Source organism: Cyprinus carpio, chromosome A6 (assembly GCF_018340385.1).
Source record: "Cyprinus carpio isolate SPL01 chromosome A6, ASM1834038v1, whole genome shotgun sequence".
NCBI classification, from domain to species: Eukaryota; Metazoa; Chordata; class Actinopteri; order Cypriniformes; family Cyprinidae; genus Cyprinus; species Cyprinus carpio.
Genome location: NC_056577.1, coordinates 34,112,940 through 34,130,968, shown reverse-complemented (window position 1 = coordinate 34,130,968; position 18,029 = coordinate 34,112,940). Strand labels below are relative to the sequence as shown.

The window sequence follows — 18,029 nt, the reverse complement described above, 5'->3', positions numbered from 1 at the left end:
CACGGTGTCTCTGGTGTTCAACTATTTACATTTTTTTACTTGTGTGTTGAAACTGGGATCAAGAAGCTGTGTGAATCACTGAAAGTGGCTGCTATAACTGCAGCTGAGCACTAGACGTCACCGGCAGGCTCTGGCTTTGAGGCTTTTGCAGCTGAGCACTAGACGTCACCGGCAGGCTCAAGGCTTCATCTGCCCATCTCTAGGGAATTGGAATAATTTTAAATAACTAATGACTTTTTTTTTTTTTTTTTGCATCAGATGACATTAAACCCTCTTATTTATACAGAGATCTTAATACAGAAACATTTTTGCATTAGATTAATATATAATCTGGTCTCATTTTTCAGCCCGTTTCACTTGGAAATACATCATATTATGTTAGTAAAAAGATTAATTTATTATTTATTAATATAAAATTAAAATAAAATGCTAATTATTAATTAAATCATGCATATGCAATAAATGAAATATTACAAAAATACAAATTATTTTACAATAAAAACAAAAAATACTAAAAATGCATTTGATGATTAAAAAAAAAAACATGAAAAATGAATCACAAATCATGATCAGCTGTTTTTTTAATTGATTGGTGAGTAAGTAGAGTTAGTTACTGAGTTAGTTTTATTTTAAATACCCCGTCAGAACTAATTCACATCCGTGAACAAAAAAAATTCATAAAAAAAATGTGTTGCAGACCACGTGAATGTTTGAAAAAATAAAGAAATCAAATCTTTAGCTGAACAAATTGGGCTTTTATTGGTAATAATAATCATTACATTTTGGTTAAGCATGCTTTTGTTCGCAGTCCTTGCGAAATGTCATGAAAAACATCAAACAAGCGACAGAGACGATAAATGAAAGAGCGATGAGCAGATGAAAGGAAGATCTCATGTTAGACATAAACGATATAAAGTCACTTCCCTAACGAGCTAAAATGATCTAAACGTCTATAAACCAAATCAATGTACTGGAGGAGCGAAGCTGAACAAGACTTCTCTCACATCTACAATTACTTCATAAAACGGTTTAAGGCAAAACACTGAGAAGCGGATTTAATAGTATCATAATACATTGTGTTAATGAACACAGTATTCTGTGTATGTATTAAGACGAGGTTTAAACTATAAAAAGTTCAAAATAGTGTCCAGAAATGATGTTAATGATGTCTTCATCGGGAATGTTAATAAAGTGTTTCTTTAGTGCGGTCAGTCGATGTCTGAAACCTGTAAACATGATTCTGTGTTAATGACACGTGTGTGAAATGAACAGACCTGTGCTTCACTATATGACGCCTGTATCACACATTTACCTCCCAACAAATCCCCTGGAATCATCGTTTCTGGAAAACATAAGTAAGAGTTTCCACGTATGCATTAACTCAATCATAAATGTCTTATTAGTACTACTACTTGGGAAAAAAAAAAGCACGGAAGAGTATCAAATATCATGCGCCAATGAAACGATGAGTAGCCCTTTTTTGAACTATGACACGCGTGTGTGTGTGTGTGTGTTGTAGTTTTCTTTGGCGTTCTCTGTGCTAAAGCTCCTCTGGTCCGGATCCTCTTCAGTCCAGCAGAGACGGCTCTGACGGTCTGATTATAGTGGGTCTGTTCGGAGCGGCTGGAGGCCTCCTGCTACACACAGACACATGACGATCAAATCCACACGCCTAACAAAAAAAACTGCAGCTAGAAGATCATTACCAGCAGTTCAGCAGTCACTCTTACAACTGAAGTGAATAAAAATCAAACATTCATTCATAAAAATGAGAAATAAACTAATTTTACTAAACAAAAAAACCCCAAACAAATCAAAATAAAATAATTTTAATAGAAAGCAATCAAGATAAAACTATGCAAGAGGATTAGGGCCAATAATAAAAATAAATAAAACCATCTCGAGATTAAAGTCATTAAATTTCAAGAAAAAATTCAAAATGTTGAGAATAAACTCATTAAATTACAAGAAAAACAAAGTTGTTAAATTTCGAGAAAAAAGTCCAAATAAAATGTTGAGAATAAACTTGTTAAATTGGGAAGTTTTCTTCTTCGTCGTGCGGTGTGCCCCAAGGGTCTATTTTAGGAACTGTCCCACGTTGTCGCTGTAAAGCCAAGGGTGGTCGGGCTTTTTCAGCTGCAGCTCCTAATCTGATCTCAAATCTGATTTGTTTTCTCTGGTTTTTGATTAATGCCAGTTTAAGGGTTGATGTCAAATTGCTCTGATCGTATTTTAATGCGTTTATTTTTCATATGATGCATGTTTTCTTTTAATGCTTCCTATATACTGTGTTTTGTTGTACAGCACTTTGGTGCACCTCTGTTGCTTTTAAATGTGCTATAGAAATACATTTTGACTTGGCCAAAATTACGAGAAAAAAAGTAATCTGTTTCTATCTATTTTCTATCAAATCATATCAGAAAAGTGGAAATCAAGTGCCTAACGAGTGTTTAATAATAATGTATTAATTGGGACGGTTTAGTGTTACTACAGGGAATCCACTGTAAATATTGATTTGTGGGTTGAAAGTATTCTGATTGTTGTCCGCGTCAGTGTTGATGAGAACGTCAGCGCTGTTTCATCTGCCTTTGAACTGGTTTAAAATGACCACGTCCAATGAGATTAAATGAAACTTGGATGAAATTTAACAACTTTTTTCTTTTTTTCTCGTCGAGTTTATTCTCAACATTTTGACTTTTTTCTCAAAATGTAACTTTTTTTTTCTCAAAATGTAACCACTTTAATCTCGAGATGTTTTTTTTAATCATTGCTTGGCCCTAATCCTCTTCCGTTTAAAACACTAAAATGAATTCAATCATAAAAATATGTAAAATGAAAATAATGTTGCACTAAATAAACAAAAAACAACAACAAAAAACAGTGTTTTGTCACTACTTATACCAGTAAAATCTGATTATTTTTGACGTTTTCAACACTCCATCCACAAAATGTACATGAAAACATTACATGAAAAATGTCTATATATGAGGCTGATGCTGTTCCTTTTTGACTAGTCACAGCACAACTACTTTATGATTACCATATGATTTTCTGTCTGTGTGCTTTCAGCCTGACAGACTTAATGAATCATACTTACTGGCTCATGAATATTAATTACATTCAGCCAGTTGGAATAAATGATTTGCTGATGTCGTCTTCTGTCAGTCAGCCAATAATAATCTGTGGCTAATGAATATTTACTAGGTTAAAGGCCTGGACATATGATCTAATTAATATTCATAAGCCTTCATAATAGTGGGAATTGTAATGTCACTACTGATCATTTCTTTTGTAAAAAGGGTTATTTCTTCCAAAAAATAAGTGAATAGTTCAGGCAGGGTGAGATAGTTTGAGGGTGTTGGTCGTACCTGGGTATGCCGGGCGGCAGAGCGGGCGGCACACGGGCGGGGCGAGACGGCACCTGAGGGGGCGGAGCCTCCAGCGAGCCACTCCCAAACGCATTAGCGCTGACTGGAGGAGGGCCGGGCCTGGATGGAACAGGCGGAGCTCCGAACGCAGGGGAGGGGTTAAGAGGAGGCGGGGCCGGAGGGCCGGGGGTGGGGCCTCGCACTGCAGGGGGGCGGCCAGGGGGCGGAGCCGTGCCTGAGGATGGTTTACGCTGCGAAGGAGGACTGACAGAGAGAGACACGACTTAAACATCTTAAACAAGGGCAAAATGCACTTCTGTTATTATTGTTTTATTAAAATCAAGAGATCATGTGTTTAACAAACATAATTTTATAATCACTAAAAATTGTAAACAATACACAGGTATTATACATTGTATATACACACCCATATATGTGATGAGTGTGTGTGAGTGTATGTGTGTGTGTGTGTGTGTGTGTGTGTGTGTGTGTGTGAGTGTGTGTGTGTGAGCCTACCGTTGTGTGTGTGTGTGTGTGTGTGTGTGTGTGTAGAGATGTGTGAGTGTGTGTGTGTGTGTGTGTGAGTGAGTGTGAGTGTGAGTGTGAGTGTGTGCACCTGGGGTCGGTGTGGATCCAGGTGTCGTCCACAGGTGGAGGTGGAGGTACAGATACGGTGCTGGTGCTGATGTCTCCGATGATGTGCAGCGCCTCTTTGAGTGCGTGATACATGCGGAGCATCTCGTCACGCCGCTGCGCCTGCTCGGCCGACTCCTCCATCAGACTGCTCTGATCACCTGACGAGTACAGATACGCCAGCAGCTCCGAGTAGATGAACTCCTTCGCCTGACGCACACACAGACCAGACCAGACCAGATCAGACTGAGAAAGAGCTTCGTGAAAACACTACACGCTCTGAACAAACTGAGACCCCAAAACTCCACTGGAGACAGACAGACGGATAGATAGATAGATAGAATAAAGAAATACAAGAAAACAATGCAAAAACATAAACAAAAGAAAAAAGAAAATAAATAATAAAAAATAAAAATAAAAGCATAATAAATAAATAAATAAATAAATATGTAAAATAAACACCAAAAATCCAATGAAAAAAAAAAAAAAAACAGTAAATGAATAAACATTTTAAAAAATAAACTCCAAAAACATAAAAATAATAAAATCAAATAAACCCCAAAACATGCGTACATATTAGTGCCATCAAATAATTAATCCCAATTAATTGCATCCAAAATAATGTTTGTTTACATAATATGTATGTGTACTGTGTGTGTGTGTGTGTGTGTATATATATGAAAATACACACACACACAGTATATATTTTGAAAATATTTACGTTTATATATTCAAAATATATTTATATAATATATATATATAATATATATATATATATATGTGTCTAGATATATATATATATATATATATATATATATATATATATCTATATTATATATATATATATATATAAATTATATTAATATATAAACATAAAATTTTTCAAAATATTTACGTGCATGTGTTTGCATTTATACACACACACACACCAAAATAAATTATAAAAATAAATGAAAACAAATAAAATCGAATAAACCCCCAAACAGACAAAAACCACTAAAATAAATAAGTAAATAAAAAATAAAAAAACACATAAATGAAAAGAAAAAGGAGTAAATAATTAATAAATAGATCCCACAGACACCTGATTAATGTGAATAAATCATGTAAAGCATGTAGACCGTGCCAGCCCCGCACACACTCACGCTGTTGATCATCAGGTGCATGATGGTCTTGGGCATCAGGTCTCGGATGCTCTTGTTGACGATGCCGATGTAGGAGTCCACCAGGTTCCGGATGGTCTCCACCTGCCGCTCCAGCTGAGGGTCCATGGAGAGGGAGTCGGCCGGAACGCCCTCCTCGTTCTCCGGCTGAGAACACAAGGAGACCACAGACATCAGATCATCTCAGACTCACGGGACTGAGAGCTTATTATTCAGACCTGGTCTGCTGAGGATCAGTGAGACTGAGGTGAGGCTACGATGAGACTCGGCTGAGATTCACAGGCAGATCCTGGTCATATTTACATGAGATCTGTGTGTGCTTGTAGTGAGATTTAGTGAGATTAATGTGAGCTTCAGGTGAGACTAACCTCACATCTCAATCTCATTCATCTCATTGTTTCTCACCAAATCCACATCTGTATCTCACGAGAGCGATTGTGCGGTTGTGGGAATCGGTGAAGTTACCGTAAATTTCATGTGAGATGAGATTCAGGAGACGATCACTGTGAGCTTGTGCTGATATTTGGGTGAGACGGTTACCTGGTCTTTCTCGGGATAGACTCCCGCACGCAGGAAGGAGGCTTTCCAGCTGTCCACTTCCTCCTGAGAGTCGCAGGCCAGCTCGATCTGCCGCAGGTCTTTGTACACGTTCCTGAACACACAAAACAGTGCATCACATCAGACTGATTTCTGAAGGTGAGGGACAGTGTCAGGGTGACACACACCTCTGCTCGGTGTTGAAGATGGCGAAGGTGGGTTTGGTGGACATGAAGCCTTTCTCAGCGTCTCTGAGCTTCAGGTTATCCAGAGGCAGCATGAACTTCTTCTCTTTCTCCTGGAAAACACACACAGAGGCGTGGGTTTGATTTTCACACAAAGCGAGGAACACACACACACACACACACACACCTCCTCATCCTTGTACCAGGACAGAGACTCCGCGGTCAGGATGAACCAGTAGTCCTTGGATCCGCCCTTCATTATGCTGATGTTGATGGTGAGCCAACCGCGTCTGATCACCTGAACCGAGGGGCGGGGATATGATAATGAGGAGGAGGGACAGACCAATCAGCGCTTGGTTCTGTTTGTGTTGCTGTGTGTGTTGTACCTGGTTGGGCATGGCCCTCTTCTTACTGACGGCGGCGCTCCGCTGCTGCGCGCTGAAACACACACACACACACACACACACACACACACACGTGTTCATTCACTACGGTTACGCTCGCGTGACTGAAATCAGGGTCAGAGGTCACTCACTTGGCGAAGCCGATGAAGTCCTCGTGGTTTGTGTTGATGTAGGAGAGCTCGATGTCGATCAGCAGCATCACCTGAAACACACACACATCGTGTTCAGATAATCCCCAAACATGCTGCATGACGAGATCAAGAACGTATATTTATTTATATATGACACGGAGTGCCTAAATCCCCCTCAGCTGTTATAAATTCACTGTAAACCACGGCTTCACGGGGCTTACTGCTTTATAAAACTGTTATTCTATATACGCAGCAAGGTTTCACAAAATAAGACAAAGCAAATAAAACGCAATGATATTAACAAAAACATTCTTCCACCAAACAATGTAGTTCCTCAGAAACGGTTGTGGTTGTAACAAAGTGGTTGCCGAGCAACACACAAACGTAAAGAGGTGTGTGTTTGTAGAGTAATATACAACAGCATCAGTAAGACTTGTCATGTTTTTAAAAGAAGTGTCTTCTGCTCATCAAGGCTGCATTCATTCAATCAAACATACAGAAAAAAAAGAACAGTAATGTTGAAAAATGTTATTACAATATAAAATAATGGTTTCTATTTTAATATCCTTTAAAATATAATTTATTTCTGTGATTAAAGCTGAATTTCCATCATCATTACTCCAGTATAAAGTGTCACATGATCTTCAGAAATCCTTCTGATATGATGATTTATTATTAGAATTAACAACTGTTGTGCTGCACAATATTTTTTTGGAAACTGCGATACTTTTTCAGAATTTTTTGATGAATAAAAAGTTAAAAAGAACAATATATTCAATATATAAATCTTTTCTAACAATATAAATCTTTGCTTTCACTTCTTATCAATTTAACACATCCTTGCTGAATAGAAGTTTTAATTTCTTTCAAAAAAGGAAAGAATAAAAACGACTGAACCCAAACTTTTGAACGGTAGTGTATATTGTTAGAAAAGATTTCTATTTTAAATAAATGCTCTTTAACCTTTTATTAATCAAAGAATCCTGAAAGAAGTATCACAGGCTCCAAAAACAGTTTCCAGCAGTAATGAATGCAGTAATGATGCTGAAAATACAGCTGCGCATCACAGAAATAAATTAGATTTTAATGTATCTTAAAATAGAAAAACCTTATTTTGCATCATAATAATATTTCACAAAATAAATTTTGTTTCTGTATTTTTAATCAAATAAATGCAGCCTTGATGAGCAGAAGAAACTCTTTAAAAAACATTAAAAATCATTCCGATCCCAAACTTTTGAACTGTAGTGTGTGCGTGTATGTATATATATATATATATGAATGTAATGTATTGGCAGATGTACATAAACATGTTATAATGGTTGACACTGTAAACAGACTGTGGTCACAATTATGATATACATGCTATAAACTTGTTGTATTTTAATGTTTAATAAGCAAAGTAATTGCAACAAAGTGAAGATAAGGTTAGAAAGCATGAAGCTCGTGGTGTCAGAATGTCATCTGTCAGTCAAGTCTGAATCAAGACACAGTAAACGTAAGATCATATCGTTTATGAACGTAAACGATAAATGAATAAGTGATCGTTACAAAAGTGTGCATCAGATACACTGAAGACGGAAGCTCAAGCGTGTGACGCACTAGAACAGACCCCACCTTTCCCATGCGTCATGCGCACATTTGAGCGTCTTTTCCTTTTAGAAACACACCTGGTCTTTAGTTTTGCTTTCTCTCTCTCTGATGTAGGTGGTGACGATTCTCTCCGTCTCTTCTCTCAGCAGAGGATACGAGTTCAACTACAACACAAACACACACACTGAGAACTGCAGCAGAAACACACACACACACACACACACACTTTTATGAGTGAGCCATGACATCATTTTGTCTCCAGTAAAATTTAATAGAGACTGAACTAAACATGGAGGAGTAGGATAGCATGCAAATCTGAAACCGATGTGTGTTTAAACACTGATGGTGAACGTGACTGTGATTAGTAGATCAGTGTGATTAGTGAATATAATCACCACAAAACAAACACAAACACAAGCTGAGCTCATCCACCGCAGACAAACACCGAACACTGACCATTAAAAGCAATGATATCATACACCGTTATGAATATTAAGAGGAAATTTACTTCACTGTGTTTGATTGGTTACATGACCTGTCAATCAAAGCAATTTTGGTTACAGGACTGTGTTTGATTGGTTACATGACCTGTCAATCAAAGCGGGTTTGGTTACAGGACTGGGTTTGATTGGGACTGGGTTTTTTGATTGGTTACATGACAAAGCTGTCAGGAATCAAAGCGATGCGGGGTTACAGGACTGAGTTTGATTGGTTACGGGATCTGTCAATCAAAGCGGGTTTGGTTACAGGACTGGGTTTGATTGGTTACGGGATCTGTCAATCAAAGCGGGTTTGGTTACAAGACTGGGTTTGATTGGTTACGGGATCTGTCAATCAAAGGATCTGTCAATCTACAGGACTGGGTTTGATTGGTTACGGGACCCTGTCAATCAAAGCGGGTTTGGCTACAGGGACTCAAAGCGGGTTTTTGACTTGTTTGATTGGTTACATGACCTGTCAATCAAAGCGGGTTTTGGTTACAGGACTGGGTTTGATTGGTTACGGGATCTGTCAATCAAAGCGATTTTGGTTACAGGACTGAGTTTGATTGGTTACGGGATCTGTCAGTCAGAAACGGTCTTGTTTTACCTTCTCTGTGCACTTGTGGATGAGTGTGGCGAGTTCAGACACCACCAGATCCACACACTTGAGGCACGGCTCCTTCAGTTTAACTATCTGCTTTTTCACAATGGCCTCAAAGGCCAGGTCAGGGGTGAAGAGCCCCGTCCTGGAGGATCATGGGACAGTGGGGTGTTACTTGGGGTGAGAGGGGCACAATACTGGGAAAAAGCGGACGGATGGATGAAAACAGGAACAAAGAAAAGCACACGACCCATTCACACTGCACTTCCTCTTTCCTAAACGAGACGCAGGTCATTACTTGGAATTGCAGCACTTTAACCCGATTCATTGATTTTAACGGCAAAATATTACATTCAGAATGATTACGCTTCAATATTGGTGATCTTTAGATCATAATTTGTAGCCTTTTAGATAAATAAAAAGCAACAATATATTTTAATGCCATGTAAGCATAAAAACAATAATTATTAGATTTAATTTTAATTTTTAATTAAGTTTTAAAATAAGAAAATATTAAAACAACATTTATAGGGCATTTTGTGTCAGATTCTATTGATGATTTAAAATAATTGAAATAAAAGTTTTTAACACTATTTGAGCATAAAAGCAACATTAATAGGACATTTTTTATTACGATTCGGTTTGGTTCAAAATACATTATTGAAATAATAAACACTTGATTTGAACCTAAGAACAACATTAATGGGGCGGCTCATGTCAGATTTTATGGCTGACTTGAAATACGTTATTTAAATTGTTGAGTTTGTCCATCAGTTTTCAGTATTTGCTCACTAAAGCAGACAGGATGGTGTGACTGAAACGGCTCAGGAGCGTTTGGCCGCACACATCATTGGAGTGTTTTTGCTTTGCAGAGCCGTTAGCGGCGTGAGTCGGGTCAGATGTTAGCGTGCTGACATGCGTGTTGACATCTCTCTCCGTCTACCTTCAGCGTGCACTGTCTGACCGTGTTGATGAGCTCCTGGATCACCAGGTCAATGCATTTGAGGCAGGGCTCCTTCAGCTTTATCAGCTGCTTTTTCACGATGGCCTCGAAGGCCATGTCAGGGGTGAAGAGCCCCGTCCTGAGGTCACATACAACACACACAGAACAACTGAACAGAAAGCAGGAGTGTGCAACAACAAGGAGAGCGCAAGCCGTATAGTCCAATTACACAAACGATGAATCTCCTTTATTTATATTTATCTTTCTTTACCCTAGATCTTTTTTAAATGTTTTTTTAATCTTGGTATTGTTTTGAAGATACCTGATGAAGGTCATGCAAAAAAACGTTGTTATTAAACATTTTTGATACTTTTTGCACTAATTGACAGTGTGCAGGAATTGTTTTCTTTTTCCTTTAATCTTGGTTTTGTAAAAACCGTTTTGGTTTGGAAAAAGCAGTGACGATTTTGAAAATATGTAATATACTATATATGCTATGCGATGCATCTTTTGCAAACAAATAATAATAATATATAATATGTAGCAATATACAATAATACATAAAATATTACAAAGAAAAAAGAAATACACAGAAAATAACTGTTTACAACAAGATTAATAACATGCTTTAGAAAATAGACTAGATATTGTGAATTTGCACTATTACAAACACATCTATGATTTTGTTGTTTTAATTGCAATTTATGTATTTATATAAATCTCATCTGTTTCATTCTGACTGAGATCTTCATAACCTTTTCTCCTTCCTCGTTTTTGTGTTTATATTTCTTGATTTGTGTGGCTGTTTTTTTCTCTTGCCTGACTCCATGAATGTTCTTGATGGCGTAACTGATCTCCCTCCTCAGCTCCTTCTCATCAAACTCCATCTAAAACACACACACACACACACACACACTGCTCATATGAAATGAAAGGAATCACTTGGCTAAAAATGTAAATTGTGTCATTATTTATTAAACATGATTCTTGGTTTTTTTTTATTTTTTTAGATTTTTTTTTTTTTATATATAAAACCCTCATATTCTCCATCCATAACCAACATAAAGTCAAACCTGGTGAGTGAACGAGGCCAAACGTACCTTAACGAGCTCGAACGGGAAGCGCTCGTGGAAGATGCGGTTGATCCGCGCGCCGCCGGAGAGCTCAAGAGTGTCCACCTGATCGCCGGAGCCCTCGATCCGCTTCTCGAAGTCCACGCCGAACTGCTGCACCATCCTACCAAAGTCTACTTTTATTATAACTTCATATATCATGTATTAACAGAAGCGTAAGACAATAACGTCATGAGAATGCAAGCGTGCAGAAAGGCGTGTTTCGGCTGTGGGTGGAGGCTCACTGCAGCAGGGCTTTGGTTTTGCGGGCTGGATCGTCCGGTTTGAAGTTCTTGTACTCGTCCACCTCCTTCTCCAGCGACAGCAGCTGAGACTGGAGTTTGCTGCGCAGCGCCGGCAGCGTGTCACGGATGTGATTCGTCAGTTGCTGAAAGAGTCGATGAAACAGCACTGTGACGTGTTTTATGAGGCAATGGAAATGCTTTCTGCAGGTACAGTGTGTGTGTGTGTGTGTGTGTGTGTGTGTGTGCCTGGTTGAGTGTTTTCTGCAGGTACGGTGTGTGTGTGTGTGTGTGTGTGTGTGTGTGTACCTGGTTGAGTGTTTTCTGCAGGTACGGTGTGTGTGTGTATCTGTGTGTGTGTGTGTGTACCTGGTTGAGTGTTTTCTGCAGGTACGGTGTGTGTGTGTGTGTGTGTTGTGTGTGTGTGTGTGTGTGTGTGTGTGTGTGTACTGGTTGAGTGTTTTCTGCAGGTACGGTGTGTGTGTGTGTGTGTGTGTGTGTGTGTACCTGGGTTGAGTGTTTTCTGCAGGTACGGTGTGTGTGTGTGTGTGTGTGTGTGTGTACCTGGTTGAGTGTTTTCTGCAGGTACGGTGTGCCCATTCTCTCAGCCATGTGTCTGTATGCAGGATGTGACAGAAAGAACTTCCTCTCAGCAGCGAGTGCAGCTTTGATGTCCTTCCTGCCGTCAATGTCCTTCTGACTGCGGTTCACCACACCGATATAACCTACAGACCCACACACAGTATTCATCCGCCGGTGTCACTGAACTCTTACACCACAGTGTGTGTGTATGTGTGTGTGCGCTCTGCTTCCACGCAAAAATGAGAAGTAAAGCTCTGCGGAAAATCTGTGGCTCATGGTAAAAAAAAAAAACTGCCAAATGAACTATTTCCATTCCATGCATTCAAGAAACAAAATCGTTTGTATTTTCTGTTTTAATTTTCATTTTAGATAACATTACGTCTATACGTAAGGTCTATATAGTTTTTATTCCAGTTTATTCCAGTTTTAGTTATTTGAGTTAAAAGAGAATCAGAAATGTTTCCTTGGAAATCAGCTTTACCTCTGCGCAGAGGAAGCAGCTTGTTCTCCAGGATGTCTCTGGCGTCGGTTCCTTCGTCCATCAGGTCCAGTTTGGTGATCACACCGATGGTGCGCAGACCTGCAGGGCAAAGGTCAACAGCACATCCCAAGCTCATAACGTTCCCAATAAAGGTTTTAATAAGCATTATTTCTGAATGTTCTCCAATCATCCATTTTCTGTTTACTTTTTCTAAATCATTCAAACGTTATTCAAACATTCCATTTTATATTCTGCAACATTGTGAGACCGTTAGTTTTGAACATTCTCTGAACATTCCGAGATAAGAAGAAACATTTAAAAAATGTTAGGAGAACGTCCAACTGAAATGAATCATCCCAGATTACTCTGAACGCACATCAGATGGTTCCCAGCGTTCTCTGTGTGCGTGGCTCTTACCCTGAGGGTCCATCTCTTTGCTGATCTTCAGCGCGTCGGAGTTGGCGAGGTCAGTGTTGGCCGGCGTGACAGCCAGGATCAGGCAGCTCTCTTTGGAGATGAACTGCAGCAGCATGTCTCTGAAGGCACACGGAGAAGAGCCGTCAGTGTTCCACTCGGGTCCTGTACCTGATCAAAGCAACAGCTCTTACCGGATCTGGTACTCGATGTCCACCGGCTGGTCCCCCACCGCCACCTTCGTCATGCCGGGCAGATCGATCAGCGTCAGGTTCAACACTGAGACAGACAGAGAGAGAACAAACACGTTTGGCCTCTCAGGAGAAAGCTGCTGTCTTTCACTAAGTGACTCGTCAGCAACCGATGTTTGTGGGTCTGAGTTACCGTTGGGCGAGTAAACGCGCAGGTTGATGGGCACCGGAGAGATCCCCTTATTAGATCCGGTGAGTCGGTCCGTCTCGGCCTCGATCTCCAGACGAACCTCGTCAAAGTCCACAAACTTACGGCCCTTACAGTGCAGGAACTCCGCATATTCTAGACACAGACAGAGAGAGAGAGGGACTGTTTCAGAATCACTGATACACCATAAGAGTTCTTATTCATATTCAATCAGTTTTTATCTTATTTTTTTTTTTTACAATTTTTACATTCATTTTATTTTTTAAGTTTCAGTAACTATGAGGTTTTTTTTTACCACTTTTTATTTCAGTTTATTTATTTTTTATTTTATTACTTCATCTTAAAAAAAAACACAAGTAAAATTTTATAAGACGAATTTGAGTATAAGTCAAAACAAATGCATATTTTGTTCAATTTTAAAAAAGCATCAATTTTGTTTGGATAAAAACCATTTCAAATCATATTTTTATAATTAACAAATGTTTAAATAATTTGTCTCAATGCACTTTTCAAACGTTTGACAGATCTACATTTACTGTGCTCTTTAGTTTTTTATTAATATTATAAATTTGCTTTTATGTTTGTTATGTCTTTTCGTTTCAATTTGATAACGTTTTAGTAATTCTTTGTGTTTATGTTTTGTTTTTGTGTCTTTTTAATATTATTATTTTTAATAAAATCATTATTAGTTTTTGTTATTTTCTTACTTAAGGTAAAATTAAATGAACAAAAACAAATAAACTAAAGTGTTTAGGTTTTTCTTTTTAGTTAAGACTTATTTTATTCCATGTAACAATTTTTTTTTTATAGGTAAGTTTACTAACTATAATAACCCTGCAGTGCTCAGAAGTCAAAAGGACCGATAAAGATTTTGCTTCAGTCATTTTTCTATGAAAACAGGTTTACTAAAACCTTGAATTAAAGAAATATTTAACCTTCAAAGCTCTATGCATGGCATCCGAAGCATGTCGTGAAAACCACAGGTAATCATTTCCACTCAGTTTGAACACGCCTTCAAGAGGGAGAGACCAGATGTTGAGACGCAGGTAAATAATGAGTGTTTACCTGCTTTACTGTTGACTAGCTGGAGAATCAGAGGCCTGCGGGTGACGATGCCCGATCCTCTCGGCAGAAAGTCCCTGAACGACAGACACAGACACGTTCACCGCATGAACATTTCTACCGTTTCATACAGTGTGTGAAAACATCAGCTCTTTGCTCGCTTGTGAATTAATGCCATGCCAGCTACTTTAATGCAAGAAAAACTGAAAATACAAGAAATACAATAAAATGTACAGCAGACACCCAATAGAAGGTTTTCCACATCTATTTCCACTAAAGCTGAATTAAGTCTAACTGATCAGTTATTTCTCAGAGAAGGCTTGATTTATCTGACGTTCTCTGGTTCATTAAACTACACACGGAAAACTGAGATAAAGTCTTTAACCAAACACACCCTCAAAGACAGACAAGAGTGGAGTTCCTCTCCCCAGACCAAAGTCTCCATCAACTGACATGATATAGATATATGTGTGTGTGTGTGTGTGTGTGTGTGTGTGTGTGTGTGTGTGTGTGTGTGTGTGTGTGTGTGATGCTCTTCCTGTAGCTTTAGCAGGAATCCTGAAGATGTCAAGTCAGCACATGCTGAGATCTCCATCTCGGTTACATGAGGTCTGTTCAGAGAGGATCACTCAGAAACAAACAACGCACTCATTTGAGGCTTTGGAGGATAAAGGAAGCTGTTATTTTCCCCATAAACTGAGTCAAGTTATGACTCATTGGTGGGGCTTTTGGAGTTTGGCATATGGGTCACCAGTGCATTACAAGTAATACAAGTCATGTAATCAGATTACTTTTTTTAAAGTAACTAGTAAAGTTAACCATAACTTTTTAATTTACAAGAAAGTCTGCATTTTTTTTTTTAATTAAGTTGCACCAATTATTTTGTTGAGAGAAATTAGGAGTAAGTGCAGAGGTGTTGTGAACATGATCTTACTGTACCTCTGTATTTACCAAAAAAAAAAACATCAATTTACATTAAAAATGTTTTTACATTAAAAACAAACAAGACCAGCCCAGATGAGAAAACGTTTAACAAAAGTAACATAACGCATTACTTAACTTTCCATAAAAAGTAACTAAGACCCACATTTAAAAGGTACCATACTGATTTATAGTAAATACTACAGTGTTTTTGAACCATACTATACTAAAATACTTGAATTAATTTGTTGTTTTAATTCTATAGTTGCTGTGTTAATATTTAAACAACTATAGTAATATAAACAAATTACTTTACCCAATACTGTACTATTTTTTTCTACAACTATAGGGTATATTAAACTACAATACACTACAGTTTACTATAGTACAAAATGAAGTATACTACAGTATTTATTATACAGTTTATCAGTTCACTCTAGTTAATACTACAGTATGCTGTAGCATTCATTAACAAAGTGTTGTAAATACTATAATATATACAGTATACTTTACTATAGTAACGTTACAGTATTTACTATCAATTACTATAGTATTTTTTTCAGTCCCAAACCGCTACTTTTAAGGGAGCAACGTGATTTTGTAACGCAATACTTTTAAAAGTAACTTTCCCCAACACTGGTGTTCACTGTGCAGCTGTATAAAAAAAAAACTGCATTAATTTGTGTTGCCTAGAAAAAAAACAGGTTTGTAAGGACACAAATGTGAATAAATAAGCGTGTAAGTTAATGTTGATTTCTGAGCGAACTGTCCCTTTAAGAACACATCAACACTTCAGCAGAAGACGGTTAATGTTTGACCAGCAGTGACTTTCTGATCACACACTGAACGTTTCCAATTCATCTACACACAATCAAACTTGAACTAACAATTTGAACCAACTTAAATAATAAGACACCGAGCACTAGACGTATTTGTTCAGAAAGGCGCTGTGACCTGCCCACGAAGTTCTCCAGCACCGAGCTCTTCCCGGCGCTCTGGCCGCCCACCACCGCGATCTGCGGCAGCTCCAGGTGACAGCTCTGACCGATGGAGCTGAAGGCGTCCTGCAGTTTATTAATGAGGGGGATCAGCTCCTCCATCCCGCGGTTCCCCATGACTGTCTCCGCTTCACTACAGACTCCAGAGACGCGCCACCGATCACTTCATCACAAGCTTACTGCGCGCTCTAGAACGCGTCGGCGCAAAATAAAGCGTCTGAACGCAAATAAAACGAGCCAAGAAATCAGACTCCGGTTGCACAGTCAGACAGAGAGAGAAAAACTCAGGGAGAAAGTTTTTCCATCCGGTCAGCAGACCATCATAAACTTCTGAGGAACGACCCTTGTCTGCAAACCGCGCGTTTCTATTGGTCACTGCTGATGTCTGTCAAGTTCAGCGGCGGATGGGCGGGGCGATAGATTCAATTATTAGTTTAACCCGTTTTCCCTTAAAAATGTGAAATATAAGTCCCTTTCGATTTCTGTAGTCTTTGGTAATACTTAGGCGCCGATATATAAAATTGTACGTGCGTGTTTTATTTTTTGTTTTTGGAATTGTTGGTGTTAAAGTTGGTCAAGGTTTGTAATGAAATTTAATTGAAATTAAGTTGTGTTCGGGTAATATTGTCCGGGTCATATTACGTCCACCTTCAAAAGAAAAAATACATCTATATGCTTCTTGATAACCGCCTTTCTGAAGCCCCGCCTAAAATCCATAATTTGACCGTTATTCTTATGATAGTGACTGACTGTCTGTTACCATCGCGACCAGATTATCTTTTGCTCTTCTAATGTAAGTCTGTTTAAAGAGCAAAAATAATATGAGAAATCAAATATACAGTAGCCTACATATGTAGGGTTTATGGGGCAATTTGAATTGGGGGGAAAAAAGGCTCCTAAAGATTGGCTTCGTTTACTTACATGATATTCTTGACCGATTTCGTCAGAAGCATCCAATCATCTGCTTCTCCACAACAGGACAACTGTGAGTACAATATTTATGCAAAATTTCTACTTATTTCATATTTCTATTAATACATAGGTAATTTTGAGAGCATCAGACTTTTAGATGATTAGCCCACATTTTTATTCTGTAATTGAAAAAATAAAACAAAATCCAAAGTACATGAGGAAAATTTCTCTTATGACTTAAGTTGAAATTCTAACAAAACTGCAAAAATTCTTAATTTTGACTTTATTTCTCATTATTGTAATATTGTTATTGTGTGTGTGTGTACAATATTTTTTTCTTGTTTTGCAAAAACTGACACATTAATGTTGAAATGAGAAAATGATGAAAGCAACTGCAAAAATAAAGCCTTTTTATTCACAGACCAAGACATGAAAAGTCACTCTGATGATTCTGGAGCAGTTTGTTCTTTAACGTGTTGGTTCTGGTGGGTCTGAAAACTATTATTCTGTGATTAATAGATTGGAAGTTAGTGGGTTGCTTCAAAAGGCAGTTTACGGCCTGGTACAAAAAATTATAGGGGGGTGAATTTTTTTATAACTCATCCGTTTAAATTATATTAAGATTTAAAGTTCTGCATAATTAAGGGCGTGGCCACTTGAGTGACAGGTGGATTGCCGCTGCTGACACTGCCGTCGAGCTTGTTGGGCGTGGCATAAGCAACCAGCTCCCGCCTCTTTGCCCATTTTTGATGATCCGGGAGTGACACGCTGTGACGTGCTGCCAAGATGGCAACGGCCCGCTCCACCCACTTTGAGCAATGCCCTTCACTTCAAAAAGCCTGGAACTGTATGGTGTAACCTTGTTG

General features: G+C 38.4%; 1 protein-coding gene and 2 long non-coding RNA genes across 6 annotated transcripts; 1 reads left to right on the top strand and 2 right to left on the bottom strand.

Annotated features, from left to right (window-relative positions):
- Positions 1 to 734: 734 nt before the first annotated feature.
- Positions 735 to 16,596, bottom strand: LOC109050088 (dynamin-2). 4 transcript variants are annotated; one of them, XM_042759157.1, is made up of 21 exons: positions 16,208 to 16,596; positions 14,336 to 14,409; positions 13,256 to 13,405; positions 13,066 to 13,150; positions 12,875 to 12,993; positions 12,458 to 12,556; positions 11,959 to 12,119; positions 11,398 to 11,540; positions 11,141 to 11,276; positions 10,860 to 10,927; positions 10,041 to 10,179; positions 8,092 to 8,178; positions 6,422 to 6,492; positions 6,273 to 6,324; positions 6,074 to 6,184; positions 5,890 to 5,999; positions 5,705 to 5,816; positions 5,147 to 5,311; positions 3,985 to 4,211; positions 3,369 to 3,632; positions 735 to 1,634 (listed from the first exon to the last, which is right to left on the bottom strand). In XM_042759157.1, the coding sequence occupies exons 1-21, from the start codon at positions 16,366 to 16,368 to the stop codon at positions 1,568 to 1,570; spliced, it is 2,601 nt and encodes an 866-aa protein (XP_042615091.1). In that variant the 5' UTR covers positions 16,369 to 16,596; the 3' UTR covers positions 735 to 1,567. The 4 variants fall into 4 exon arrangements, with proteins under 4 accessions (XP_042615091.1, XP_042615090.1, XP_042615092.1 ...); XM_042759156.1 differs by lacking the exon at positions 10,041 to 10,179 and adding an exon at positions 9,104 to 9,242 and having other exon boundaries at positions 735 to 1,637; XM_042759158.1 differs by lacking the exon at positions 10,041 to 10,179 and adding an exon at positions 9,104 to 9,242.
- LOC122145388 lies at positions 8,703 to 9,084 on the bottom strand. Its single transcript, XR_006160321.1, has 2 exons — positions 8,969 to 9,084; positions 8,703 to 8,841 (listed from the first exon to the last, which is right to left on the bottom strand). It is a non-coding gene; the product is annotated as an uncharacterized LOC122145388 (long non-coding RNA).
- A 336-nt stretch (positions 16,597 to 16,932) lies between the features above and the next one.
- LOC109050091 lies at positions 16,933 to 17,664 on the top strand. Its single transcript, XR_002011201.2, has 2 exons — positions 16,933 to 17,236; positions 17,585 to 17,664. It is a non-coding gene; the product is annotated as an uncharacterized LOC109050091 (long non-coding RNA).
- The last annotated feature ends 365 nt before the right edge of the window (positions 17,665 to 18,029 follow it).

Bases quoted from the DNA above. Each gene is read 5' to 3' on its own strand.
- LOC109050088 (XM_042759156.1), bottom strand. From the start codon at position 16,368: ATGGGGAACCGCGGGATGGAGGAGCTGATCCCCCTCATTAATAAACTG. The intron at 10,928-11,140 runs GTACGTTTGGCC...TGTGTGTTTTAG, and splicing joins TCCCGTTCGAGCTCGTTAAG to ATGGAGTTTGATGAGAAGGA. The intron at 4,212-5,146 runs GTGAGTGTGTGC...TGTGTGCGTCAG, and splicing joins TGCACCTGATGATCAACAGC to GCGAAGGAGTTCATCTACTC.